The sequence below is a fragment of the Molothrus aeneus genome, chromosome 2, assembly GCF_037042795.1.
Source record: "Molothrus aeneus isolate 106 chromosome 2, BPBGC_Maene_1.0, whole genome shotgun sequence".
NCBI lineage: Eukaryota > Metazoa > Chordata > Aves > Passeriformes > Icteridae > Molothrus > Molothrus aeneus.
The window spans coordinates 49,054,337-49,068,343 of NC_089647.1; the positions used below are offsets into that span (position 1 = coordinate 49,054,337).

The 14,007-nt window shown below is 40.3% G+C and overlaps 1 protein-coding gene across 1 annotated transcript; it reads left to right on the forward strand.

Annotated features, from left to right (window-relative positions):
• Nucleotides 1-3,788: 3,788 nt before the first annotated feature.
• Nucleotides 3,789-11,994, forward strand: RFC3 (replication factor C subunit 3). Its single transcript, XM_066571051.1, has 9 exons — nucleotides 3,789-3,919; nucleotides 5,148-5,285; nucleotides 5,809-5,876; nucleotides 7,529-7,626; nucleotides 7,904-8,085; nucleotides 8,324-8,460; nucleotides 8,583-8,681; nucleotides 9,684-9,753; nucleotides 10,980-11,994. Exons 1-9 carry the CDS (start codon nucleotides 3,833-3,835, stop codon nucleotides 11,169-11,171), a joined length of 1,071 nt encoding a protein of 356 aa, XP_066427148.1. The 5' UTR covers nucleotides 3,789-3,832; the 3' UTR covers nucleotides 11,172-11,994.
• The last annotated feature ends 2,013 nt before the right edge of the window (nucleotides 11,995-14,007 follow it).

Consider the following 14,007-nt stretch of genomic DNA (forward strand, 5'->3'; position numbering starts at 1 on the left):
ATGTTAAAAAATATACATATATACATATATATATATACACACACACATGCACACGTGTATATATATATGTATAGATTTAGACACAGGACACAGGTCTTACAGTTTTGATTCAATTTGGTGTAAGATGGAGCTTCTCTTACAGTACCTGACATCGTGTCACCTTCTGATAATGTAGCTGCTGGTAGTAAGAGGCTCAAAATGCCATTTGTAGTTAAAATCTCTATTTTCAGATATATTGTCTAGTTTACTCATGCAGAGAAGTCATTTTACCTTTTGACCTTTCTGCTGGACTGAACAAAATGAGTGAAGACATATTCTAAAAGTCTTTGTGTTTGAGTGAATTGTGACTGCAGCTGAAATTGTCAGTCTCCCGTATTATTCACATTAATTTATTTGTAATACAGTTGGCCAAACCATTCAATTTTAGATAGTTATTTCATTTTGTTTAGATTTATAGTGAAGTTAAAAAATTAATGAAGCATAAAATCAAAGCATTGTAGAGCATTTTAATCAGATATGAAGTACTACAACTGCAATAATAAGATTTTTATTTAACACATTAATTTTGTTCATTTGACTAATTACTTTCTATAACACAAAATAACTGAAAGTTATTAAGCCCATGCTTAAATGCATTGCTGAGGTAGAGCACAACTTCCAAGATTTTCTTTGCAGGACAAGAAGAAATCTTCTGGAATTTTAATAATAAATAGAGCTAATAATAAAAAGAGCCTAGGGCTTTTCAGACATGCTATGTCTTCAGTCCTTGATCTCTTCAGGAGCTGAAAGAATCTAAAAGACTGGATTCTGTCCTATCGGCTTATGTCTGACCTCATGCAAAAAGGATTTGTTTCCACTGGTACTTTAAAAGCATGGAATACCTGTCAGAGCACTTGCTGGAAGCTGGTATGAGTTAGCAAAATCTCTCTGGGGGCTGGAAAGACTGTGCAGGTTATAAGGAGTCATCAAGAAGTTGCAATTGAGTGACATTGATAGACACAAGAAGAGCAGCACATCATTCAGAAATTATTAAAAAGTCAGGCAAATGAGCTAAGGATCTGGAAAAACAAAAAAAAGGTAAGTAATAAATACAGCTAACTAAAGAGAATACCAAATAAATTACTGATCAAATGCAAAGATTACTTTCAAGACCAGCAGGTATGGAGCAGAGAGAACAGCCACGCATGAGAAACACTGTAGACCCCAAAATGTAAATGCAGCAAAGGGCAGAGGAACAGGACATCCTGTGGTGCTGAGTAGAAGTTAAGCGCTGGGTAGGATATTGCTGCTGCAGCTTTCACAGGCTCAGTCATGCACCAGGGCATTGCTGACAAAGAAGTCTCAGAACTTCTGCTGGTCAGAGTGACCCCAAGATACATCAGAAAGTCTCTTTTCCCAGCCTGGCAGTTGAAGAAGGAGTCAGAATCTTCTATTCTTGAGGTTGTTTATTGTTTCTTATCTATAAAATTCTTTCTCTGTCCTGCCGAGGTCCACTCAGTCAGACAGTCAGAGGCACACTGGCTGCCCTCAGGGTGGTATTATCTTTTTATACTAAAAACTACGTATACAATATTTACAATTACTTTCCAATACCCATCAGCTATGTTAGACAGTGAGCTTCTACTTTAAACCAATCCAAAAGTTCCAGCATCACAGCAGAAGATGGAGGCCAAGAAGAAGAAGGAGAAAGGCTGGACACACCCAGATTCCTCCATCTTGCCCCCTGAACCCCCATGCTAAAAACCCCAAAAAATCTATTTTTCACCCCGTGACAAACTAACTATTATTCTACTCAGACTTTCATGGCTTGTAGATCCTCATATAAGGTTGGTAAATTTTTCCATGTGTCATAATGAAAATCACAGGTGTCTTGGGCTCTGTGCCAAGGTCTCTGAGCCCCCTGGCAGAGGTTCAGGCAATGCAGGACAACCAGAGGGATGTCCTGAATTCCGACACAGAAGTACCAAGAGAATCACAGATTCAACTAGATTGGAAAGGACCTCTGAAACCATTGAGTCCAACCTATGACCCAACACCCCCTTGTCCATCAGACCACGGCACTGAGTGTCACACACAGTCTTTCCCTACTACCTCCAGGGACAATGACTCCAGTGATGTCTCTGGGCAGTCCATTCCAGTAACTAATCACCCTTTCTGTGAAGAATTTCTTTGCAATGTCCACCTAAACCTCCCCTGCTGCAGCTTAAAACTGCCCTCTCTTCCTGCTGCTGGATGCCTGGGAGAAGAGGCCGAAACCCACTTGGCTACACTCTCCTGTCAGGTAATTGTAGGATTTGCTAATTCATGGCAATCTGCAAATGAAACTGATTAACGACTGTCCATGAGAGAGCAAGTAATGTAACTATTTCAGACAAACAGGGAACATGGTATTGATGAAAAGAGCTCTACTATCTCGTGCCCCCAGCAGGTTTTTGTGATCTTCATGAGTAACTCAAATGTCTAGATTAGAGAAGCCATTACCTGCATTATATTTTCTGACTCTGGGAACAAAGTTGCACACAGACCTGATAAAATATAAGCAGCCACATGAACATTTTTCCATAATTTTTTTCCAAAGAAGAAAAAAGAAAAAAAAATTAAAAAAAATCACTTGTGCATATGCTTCATTTATTAGGGCTATAAGACAAAGAGCCAAATGGGACTGTCAATTACATACATATTTTTTGTAATTCTCTGTGTAGATATTCTGTATAGACACAAAGTCACACACACAGAGGGAACTTGAAAATTCACGGAACGACACATATATTATGGGCAAGTCATTAATTTGTAGTGAGGCTGAGGAAAAAGTTTTTGAGAAAGGGAAGAAAATAATCTCAGTCCTTCTGAAAGCTGGGTTTTTTTGCCATAAAACAAAGTAAAGTAAAATAACTGGCGCAGGAGATATAGTTTTAAGGATAAAATGGCAAGATGAACATCATCAGATCACAGTGGACATTATCAATATCATAACAGGGATGACTCCACCAAATAACAAGAAATAAAATAAAAAAAAATTATAACAAGATTATAAATTAAAAATGTTATTGCATTATTATCATTATTATCATTATTATCATTATCATTAATAATAACAACAACAACAACAATTAAAAGCCTTTTTAGGTGTTATGGGCTTTTGGAGATTTCACATTCCAAATTATCATTGTAAACTCCCTCGACCAAGTCTTTTTAGTCTTAAGTTGCTCCAGGGGAAGTTTAGGTCGGACATGAGGATTAATTTCTCCACAGAAAGGGTGATTTAACATTGATTTAGCATTGGCATGTGCTGCGCAGGGAGGTGGTGGAGTCACTATCCCTGGAGGAGTTTAAGGGAAGACTGGATGTGGCACTCGGTGCCATGTCTGTTTGAGTTGATGGTGTTGGGTCTCAGAGATATGTTGGATCTCAGAGGTATTTTCCAACCTAACTGATTCTGTGAATCCCTGAAATGAGCTACAAGAAGAATGATTTCAGACGGGGCTGAGAGTGCTCGCACCTCCAACGGGTGCACGCTGGTTTGGGCTGGCGGGCAGAGTTATCTCCTGCGCAGCGCTTGGTAAGGAGCTCTCTTGTCTAAGCCTTCAGGGAGCAGAGTCCCTGCCGCTGCCAAGGCTCAGGGGGTGGCTCTGTCCTTCCGGAAGTGAAAACCCCGCGCCTCCGGCGCGACCTGGGCGGGCGGCGCTGAGATCCCTGCCCGGCCCGGGCTGGGGCGCGGCCGCCGCGCTTCTCTGAGGGAGCCGCGGGGCGGGGCCGCCGCTGGGCTTTGTCCGTTGGCGGCCGCCGTACGGCGCGCGCCTCCCGCAGCCGGCCCGCGCGCTTGGGGAGCGCCATGAGCCTGTGGGCGGACAAGCACCGGCCCGGCGCCCTCGGCCGCCTCGACTTCCACCGCGAGCAGGCGGCGCGGCTCCGCAACCTGGTCAGTGAGCCACGGGCTCGGCTCTGCCCCGCGCCCTCCCCGCAGGACTCTGCCCGGGGCCCCCGCGGCCTCCAGGTCCTCTCGGTCCTCTCCTCCCCGCAGCGAGAATCCCCCCAGAGTCGGCATTGCGCCTGAATAAGGGGGAGAACTTCACTGTGCGGGTGACCGGGCACTGGAACAGATTGCTCAGAGTGGCTGCGAAGTCTCCGTCACTGGAGATAGTCGGGAACCCTGTGGATGCAATCCTGCACCCAGTGCCCTGGGAGGTTGGACCACTGTGGTCCATTCCAACCTGACCCATGCTATAACTGGGATTCCTTGCGGGCTCTAGCGCTGTTCTGTGGGGCCGAGGTCGGCAGCTTTCCCTCCGTGCAGGCCCTGCGTTTCCGAGCAGCGCCCGTGCCGCGGGAAGCGTCCCGGCATCGCGCCCTGCTTGGGAACGAGGCCCTGGTGCCAAGGAATCTGTGGGGATTCGGTGGCTCAGCTCTTTCGGGAGCGGTGTGCACATGCTCTTCCTGCTGGTTTCAGTATCCCCGAGAACAGAGCTTGGCTTGTTTGCCTCATGTTAGCAGAAATTTTTGAGGCGAGCAGCTAGGAAGGAAAGTCAGGACTCCTACCCCTGCCAGATGTGCCGACTGGCACATGCGCTTCCTCAGGGATGAATGATATCAAACTCATGGAGGTGCTTTCTGTAGGGTAGGATCAGATGTGCTCCAAGTCATGCATTTTAGCTTTCCAGGAGATAAACTCCTAAATATATATGTGTATATATATATATACACACACACACAAACACACACACACACACACATATATATATATATATGTATATGTATATATGTATGTACATCATAACTATGTATAAGCATTTGCTTTAAACTTTGTTTCAACTCTTTTTTCTTTGTGTTTCTCACAGTTGTCACTCTAGTTACTGTGGGAAGCATATAAGTGTTGGAGTGGGGGTTTTCAGGTTTGTTATGTTATTGGTTTGCTTGGGGTGTTTTTCGAGCAGTGAGGTGTTTGAAGTTAAACAAGTTGCACATGGCTGTCAGAAAAATATGTTTTATAGAAATATTGCTGCAGGGAAGGATTTCAGCATTTTTAATTCTAGGTGCTGTGTTGTGATGGAGCTGGTAAACTATGTAAACTTGGGTGAAAATGGAAGGGCAAATGATCTTATAAAGAAAATACTGTGGTAGCTAACTGATCTTGTTTCTTTTTTGTTCAGGTTCAATGTGGCGACTTTCCTCATCTGTTGGTGTACGGACCATCAGGAGCTGGAAAAAAGACAAGAATAATGTGTTTGTTAAGGGAATTATATGGTGCAGGAGTGGAGAAACTGAGGATTGAGCATCAGAGTATAACGGTAAAAAAATAGATCTTCTATCTCCTGTGAATTAATGTGGAAATAGTGATATATTTCTGTTGTGAGACCTTTGGAGTTATTTGAGTTTTAAAAATTAATTTTTATTTTGCACTCAGTATCTTCAACTTTTTTATGTAATTAATCATACCAGTTTGGTTATACAAACAAATTATTTTCCAGATGTTCTTCAGGCCTTCAGGTGTGGGGTTCTCTCTTGTTTTCTGTGCCTGCTTGGCTGTTCTTGTGGTGAAGGTTCTTTTGTTCAGAGTGGGTTTTTTAATTTATTGTTTACAGTTCATTTTGGACCATAGTATCTCTGCTGTTGCTATTTTATGGGCTGGATGATGTGTCAGTATTCCTTTTTTTTTGGAGGTGGGCTGGGACTGTAGGAGATAAGCAAGTCGGTGTCTCCAGAGTTCTTTGATCTCTGAGACTCTTGGTTTGCCTGTTATTTAGCTAGGTGTAAGCTCCAAGAGATTTTTAGAACACTTTCTGAAACTTAATGTGCTTATTTTCTATGTAGGCACCTTCTAAGAAGAAGATTGAAATTAGCACCATTGCAAGTAATTATCACCTTGAAGTTAACCCAAGGTAAGTGTGCAGTAAAAATGACCTCACTTTAAAAGCGAGCCACTGGCTGTGTTGTGAGTGCCTTCAGCCTGGCTGTATGAGGGACTGATTGCCTGATTTGTTGCCTGAGCAAGTTATGTAATGATCTGTGGGTTTGGTCTGCAAATGAGAGCAGGGAGAGGATTTTTAATTGAACAGCTGTAAATGAACAAAAATTTGGATTGCCGTATACTTAAGGCAGAAATGTTCTGTTTAACTGGCTATGTAAGCATGCTGATGTTGAGGAATGGGCAATGGAGACAATTCTGGATTGACAGATTTCACCATTTCAGTTGAAATTAAGAACTTCTACTGGAACTAGCACCTCCATATCATTAGTTCCCTCACAAATACAAAAATTAAGGAATTTGAAAGAATGAAAGGCTTACCCTGTAACTCTCCAAATAAAGTGTTTAGAGCATGGGAATGACCACCACAAAATACTGTGGATCCTGTCTTGAGTGAGGTCTGATATTGATTTAAACAACAGAAGCTCTAGTGGGAGCTGTCTACATTTTCTTTGGCTGTTATGAACTGGAGTTGATAGTTTGGAGACCCAAAGCAAATATTTGTATTTACCTGAAACCACATAATGTTGCTTTAAATCACAATGAGTGAATGTCATTGTGCACGGGGTGGTGTTGGTTACTGCTAAACCATAGCTCATGCTGCCTTGCCATATATAAGTTATTCTGCACTGCCAGGTCTCCTTTAAAAACTCATTCTTCAGCTAATCTGTTTATTGATTAGTGTGTATCTGCTGGTGTGCTAATACAGACACAAATAATTATCAGCTAATTACCAGTAAAAGCTGAGGCTTATTGGTAATCACTGTTTTGAATATGTCATTTTGGTGATATCAAATGTGTGACCATTCCATCCGGCTGTGATAACCTGATACTACTAGCATTCTTCCTGTTACTCTGTATAGAGTACTTAGAGCTTGAAACATAAAATAATTATAGTTCAATTTAAATACAAAAGTGCTGAGTTTTGATTAAGGATTAATATCCTGATTTCAGTAACTGAGCAATTGTCATGTTTATGTCTGACCAGACAGTAAACCTCTGCTGTGCAGTGGCCTGTGAAGTATGACTGAATTATAACAATGGTGAAGTCATGTGCATCTTGAGTGTAACATGGAATGGGGTGAATGGCTACCAAGGAGAGGAAGTGAATTTCTGGGAAGGACTCTGCAGAATAAAACCCCGCATTTATGTCAGGCATCCTCTCATGTGGTTAGGCTTAATTGTTCTTCCCATAATGAGTAAAGAGGTTCACATTGTGTGTCCTTGTTCAGACTAGGTAAAAAACGTTTAGGTTTCTCATCTGAATAAAAGAGGTTCTATTTTAATGAGTTAATAAAACATTCAACAATGGATTTACTATATTTGAATAAACTGCTACTAATCCAGTTGTGCCTGCATAAACTTTTGGTTGTTTTTATTATACAGGAGGTAACTTTCAACAAAGTGGGTCTTAGTTTAATTAGTATGTGGGTATTAGTTTAATTCTAACTCAACAGCTTCTGAATTCTTTTGGCATTCTTGCTCGTTTATTTGTCTTTTGGAGGATGTATTTTATATGCAATATAAGTTGTTTTAAAACAAGATTTATTCAAATTCCTGGTGCAGTGATGCGGGAAACAATGACCGTGTAGTAATTCAGGAGCTCTTGAAGACAGTGGCACAGTCCCAACAGCTTGAGACAAGTACTCAACGAGATTTTAAAGGTGAGTAAAACAGTTAAAACCAGTCAAAATGCTTTTTAAACATGGGGAGATTTCAGTTCACTGTTTTGTTTGTACCTGTATGTTGCATGAAGACTGTACAGTCAAAAAGGCACACAACTAATCTTAATCTTTATTTTTCTGCCTGTGGAACCATGCTGTGCTTTTCTGTGTGTTATCACTTATTTTGGTATTATTGCTTGTATGTATCAAAAGTATTTTTTTCTTAGAAAGATCTGATATTAATACAGAACCCCACTATGTTTAATCCTTTTTTCAGTGGTGCTGTTAACAGAAGTTGACAAACTTACTAAAGATGCTCAGCATGCTTTGCGAAGAACAATGGAGAAGTACATGGCGACCTGCAGGTTGATCCTGTGCTGCAACTCAATGTCAAAAATTATAGGACCCATTCAAAGCAGATGCCTGGCTGTACGAGTGCCTGCTCCCAGCATTGAAGATGTATGTTGAAACAGAGGCAAAAATAAGTTACTATAAAATTCTTAGATAAGTTCTTGGTGTGGACTTATATTTTGTTTTCACATAATGACGTAGTTTTCCTTTGTGGTGGATGATTTTCCAAGCATGGCTTATGAAAGACTGGTCCATCTCTGGTCCAGAAATCTTTCTAACAGGAGAATCTGTAGGTGCTGAACAGTTTGCAAAGTGTTGTACTCCCTGTTACCTTTTTTCTGTCTAGATCTGCCATGTCTTGTCCAGTGTGTGTAAGAAAGAAGGCCTGACTCTTCCTCAGGAGCTGGCTCAGAGGATTGCAGAGAAATCTGGCAGGAATCTTCGGAAAGCCCTGCTTATGTGTGAGTCCTGCAGAGTACAACAGTAAGTCACTGCAAAAATTAATGCAAGTTCTACTGTCAGACATAAATGACCTTGCTTCTAAGGCCTTGTTAAAATAGGCAACAACTTGCTTAGATTGTAATCTCTAAAAAGATATTTCTTAGGTATCCTTTTACTGCTGATCAAGACATTCCTGAGATGGACTGGGAAATTTATTTGAGAGAAACTGCAAATGCTATTGTTGGCCAACAGACACCACAAAGGTAGGTGAATGCATTTGTTAAGAGTTATAAATGATGTTTTCCATGTACTGTGGAACCTAAAAAAAGAAAGTTGTATTCAAAAATGTGGTGTCTCCAATTATGTGTAGTTTTCTGTATTTCTGACTGGAGCTGGTACTTTGCAGCTAGAGGAGTGGAGCTTTAAAATTGCCAGAGTATGAATGAGTATCAGGAACTGAAGAACTGTTGTTTTTCCCTGTCAAAGCGTAATAATCTAAAGTGACCTTAGGCTCAGTTGCATGTTGTGTTTCCCCATTGGGTGGTTTTTTTGGTGTGGTAATGGTGGGTGGGTGTGGTCGTTCTGGTTGGTTTGTTTTATGTAAAGTTTCTCTTTGACTATCTTTAGCATAAAGCACCTTTGTAAAAGAACTGGGAGTGAGAATTTGTTGCCGTTTTTGAGCGCATTAGGAGATGACTCCTGTGTCCATCTCACTGTCATACCCAAAGTCTGATCCTTTTAGCCTGTTCCCTGTATTATTTGCACAAGATGTCATTTAATTTAAATGCTTGTAGCATCTGCCCTTCTGTTTTCAAAAGCTGAGCTTTGGCTAATTGTGTCAGCTCTGCCACCTAATTGTCTTGCCCTTTCTTATAAACAATGAAGACAGAAAAACGGCACAAAGGAACTCTCTGGCTGTAGTAAATTAGTCACTAGTCTTTAGCATGAATAACTTAGATAAGAAGAAAAATTAAAGGGAAACAATCCTGAGACAAATTACAATAGCCTTGTAACTTCTAGATTAACTGAGACCATTGTAACTAGAGTATGTGTCATTTATCTTTTGAGTAAAAGGTGATATGCAGCCTTTGAATTGAAATTGACTCATGCAATGGTTTTGGTTTTAAAATAACACCCAAAACCAAAAGCAAAAAAGAGACATTGCTTGGATTGCCTCTTTTCCTGCAGTGTATTTCACTAGTTGTGAAAGACATTAGTTTGCTTTGGGATCATACTTCTCATATTTTGTGGTGTCTTTCCAACAGGCTTTTAGAAGTCCGTGGACGGCTTTATGAACTCCTGACACACTGCATCCCTCCTGAGATTATAATGAAGGTAATTCAGCTATAGCTCTTAATGTGCTATACATTTTAATATCGTGACTGTCTCAACTAAAGCTTTTTTTAAAAAAATGCACCAAAACATCATAAATTATCCAGATATTGATGAAAAGCTATGTCCTTTCCAAACAGACTAAAACTTGTTCAGTGGTCAAAGAAAAACAGCATCATAGCTGAGTAAAAATAAAGGTGGACATTCTTAGTCCCCTTCACTTCTCAGGCCAGTTACTATATTAAAGCATAGTTGAGGATCTTGATGGTCTTTCACAGCCTTAATGATTAAATGATTCTGTGGGCTAATCTTTATATGACTGGTTTTCTTTTATAAGTTTTGTTGTTATAAGTTCATTATTGGCTATGTCTTTGTGGAGAGGTGTCCAGCAGAACTATTCAAAGACAGATGTCACCTTGGGAGGAAAAAAGCAAGTGGGATGTACGTGTTTTTATTTTAAGGATACTGAAGACAGCTAGAGTAGAACAAAGACCAAAAATAATGTTTGCAACTTAACCTAGTAATGTTTGCTTTGCCATCAGAGATAATTTCTTTTGACATAAACAAATTTCTGCCTTCTGATGGTTTCAGTACTCAGATGTTTCTTTAGCTTTCCTTTCTTACAGTAGGCTAGTAGATCCTGTGTTGCTGTGTTTGAGAGGAAAAAGTGCATGTTCTCTACTCACTCCCTCTTCATAAACTTGAAATGGTCTAGAGATAACTTCTCACTTAATCCTGGCTGTTTTAATTGAGATGGATTAGTGATGTTTTATTGCTGTCTCTAAAATAATTCATTTTGGGGTTTTGTAAGGACTAAAGTATTGAAGTCAAGTTGTCTTGTGTGTCTGCACATAAATACGTTCATAAATACAGACAGAGACACTTAAATTCTAAATAACCCTTTCCTTGGTTTTTATTAATGTTGTTTCTCTTTGTGCTTGATGCTGTCAAGATATAACTAAGTGGTTTTAATACACTTGCTGTCTTGGTAGGAATTCTCCTCAGGCCATGTTCCTACCTACATGCAGTAGAGGTTATAGTGTTTGGAGATGAGGTTAATTAATTTTCTTTTATTAAGGCATAAATTATCCCAGTAAATGAATATATTTTCTGTTGGAATAATGAGTGAACTATTAGTTAATGGTTAGTTATTTTCAGAGAACCAAAGTTACCCTCTTAACAAAAAATACATAATTTTTCAAATGCTGCCCTTTTTTTTTCCATTTTAGGGTCTCCTGACGGAACTTCTAAATAATTGTGATGGACAACTGAAAGGAGAAGTGGCACAGATGGCAGCCTTCTATGAACACCGCTTGCAACTGGGCAGCAAAGCCATTTATCATCTGGAAGCATTTGTTGCAAAGTTTATGGCAATTTACAAGAAGTTCATGGAGGATGGGCTGGATGACATAATGTTCTAACTGATGCCCAAAGTTGTACACAGAATGTTGTGTCAAGATACCAATGGTCCTGCAAATGTCTAGTTGTCAGTGCTTGATTACATGTGGGTCTAGTTCTAAGTCAAATATTTTTGTTTTGCTATTTAATAAAACAATGTTTGTGCAGCTTTAGAAACCAGATGGATTTTTTGACAGCCACAAATCCATCTTTAGAGCCATACAAAATACATTGGCCTTTGAGAAAGACAGCACATTGCCTTGGAAGATGTGCAAGATCAGAACTGCTTTGCAGTATTTGTAAGCTGACGTTAAGAAGAGAGAACACAGGTGCTGTGTGCTTGGTTTTTGTTTGTTAATCACAGATGGGCAAGGCTGAAGGAAAAAGATGTTTTTTCCATGTTCTGCCAAATTCCACCTTGAACATGTATGTTCTGCCTTCTGATTTATAGATCTTAGTGTTTGTCTGGCTTCTTTTTTATAGCCTGAGTGTTTTCTGTGGTGTGCTCACACCAAATGTTTTCTTTCTTTTTTCTTTGTAAGCAGTTGCATTGAAATTGTGGAGGAGCAATACTTTGGTGTTGCTTGTAAATCACATGTAACACCTTGTTTAGAAGGATTATACCTTCATAAAGCAAGTTCACTTGCTGTCTGACACTCTTGGGTCAACGTACATAATGCTGTTCAGGTAAAGTTTATTACTTTGACTATTTTTTTAATGAAAGGAAAAGTTTCAGCTTTCTACAAGTATCTTTTACCTTTTAAACTGATATGTGACATTTTTAAAATGGCAAAAAATTGTAGCAAATATGAATAAAAATGCTGAATTGTTTTTTTCACACTGACAGTCTAGGTGTATTCATCTGCTTTGATGTAGACGTCTTTCAAAAAGATGGGATATCCCACACATGCTGTAAAACTGAAGGGAGCCACTGAAGTTAAAAAAAATCTAAATAAATACAAGCACCAAGAAAATGTGAAAAAACAGCCTCCCAAAATAATAATAATGATAATAATAGAGAACCAACAATACCTGTGCTGCAAGTCTTTCACATGTTATGTCTGTGTACCATGGTAGTATAAAAATTACTGAATTCATGCTCTTTATTACTTCTCAATGCTAATTTAGGCTATTACTGGACAGTATTTAAAGCTTAAGTTAATTAAATACTGCTGCTGTTCTCAAGGACTTAAGGCTTCCATGTGGAGTGTTAATGCACAGCTTGCATTCAGATTCATTCTCAGTAAGATGGTGCTGCCCTGTTTCCTGCTCAGGGAGACTCCTGAAGAAAGAGATGATGAGAGTTTTTTTCCTTCCATATGCTTGTCACCCAAATCCACAGCACTGGTAACTTGTCATATTGTGAATGTCTTCACTGTCAAAAAATCCTGGAGAAACATTAAACTAGGCAGTCATAGTGAAAGGAATACTTAAGTTCATTACAAAGTAGGGCACAACTTTTTAATAGGGGGGGCATAATTACTGCACCTATAAATTGACCCACTCTGTCCAGAGCCTTGTCTTATCTACTGATTTTTAAAAGTGGAACAGTTTTTATGATTTCCCTACTACTAATGTATAGTGTGTGATAAAGTGTTGAGTTCAAAGGATGACAAAACACTTCCCCCTCCCAAAAAAACCAACCCCAAAAGCTCATGTGGGAGAAGAGGAATGTATGTAGGGGGTTGTGAAATGCATAGGGGCAGTGTTGCTGCTTGCTCTTTCAAAAGGCCTCAGCAGCTTTGTCTAGGAGTCAGAAACACCAGTATGAATCTCTGTAGGTGTTGTTGCTGCTTGTTCAGTTTTCATTTTTATCCTTTATTGCCTAGGATGAATCAAGAGTAGCCAAGGATGGAAAAATGGTATAATGACAGAATTTCTGTGAGAACATGGCAATCACTCATCCTGAGAGCCAGCATTTCCCCCTGCTGATCCTGACTCTTCCACAGTCTAAAACACAAATTTAAACTCACATGGGCACAAGTATTTATAAGTCTCTGCACGTCTTTCCTTGCTAGTAATTTTTCAGGAAATTTTGACTTAATATCCATAGGCTTCAGGGGAAGTGATCATGCTACCAAGCCTGTCAGAGTTCAAGGAGTTGTCTGGATGTTGCTGTCATGTTGTTTAGTTTTAGTTGTCCTGTGAGGAGCACAGAGTTGGACTTGATGATCCTTAGGAGTGACTTCCACCTTGAGAGATAGTGTGATGACGATCAGTAAGTGTTGTGCTTTCTGGGAATGTTTTAGAGGTTCACTCCCTTAGATGCTGCTTCCTCTCCCTTAGGGGCAATTGCAGCTCTTGCTTAGAGGCAGTGTGATGAAGAACTGAGGTGCTGGGCTCTGCTGCAGGGAGCAGGGACCCTTGAGCTCATGCAGGTGGCTGTCGGAAATAAAACTGAGTTTTCTGCCTTTTTTTTTTTCCCTTCATGTGGCTCCCATACAAGTCTTTTTACCAAAAATACAGAATGTTAGCCTGGCAAGTGAGTATCTTCTGGGTGGGCACCGCTGCCTCTCCAGCCTGGAACAGAATCACAGAATGATTTAGGTTGGAAAAGACCTCTGAGACCGAGTCCAGCTGAGCCTGTGCACACATGACCCAACAACAGTGCTGTGCTGAAACTACTGGGCACAGCACACATGCCTTTCAGATCAAGTAGAAGAGGCAGTGCAGATAGACTCCTGAACACTGACTAGGACAGGACCAACCTCTCAGATGATCCATTTCTTCAGCTGATTTCATCTTTTGAGACCTGCTTAGAATTGCTGCTGAATTGCATGCTGAGAGGATTACCCTCGCTTTTATCCAGTGACACCTCCTGCTAGCTGGAAATGAAAACTCCAAGCTGCTCCCTCCCAC

Excerpts from the sequence above, each read along its gene's own strand:
- RFC3 (XM_066571051.1), top strand. The coding sequence starts at position 3,833 with ATGAGCCTGTGGGCGGACAAGCACCGGCCCGGCGCCCTCGGCCGCCTC. Across the intron at positions 3,920-5,147 it reads CGGCGCGGCTCCGCAACCTG|GTTCAATGTGGCGACTTTCC; the intron begins GTCAGTGAGCCA and ends TTTTTTGTTCAG. Across the intron at positions 5,877-7,528 it reads CACCTTGAAGTTAACCCAAG|TGATGCGGGAAACAATGACC; the intron begins GTAAGTGTGCAG and ends TTCCTGGTGCAG.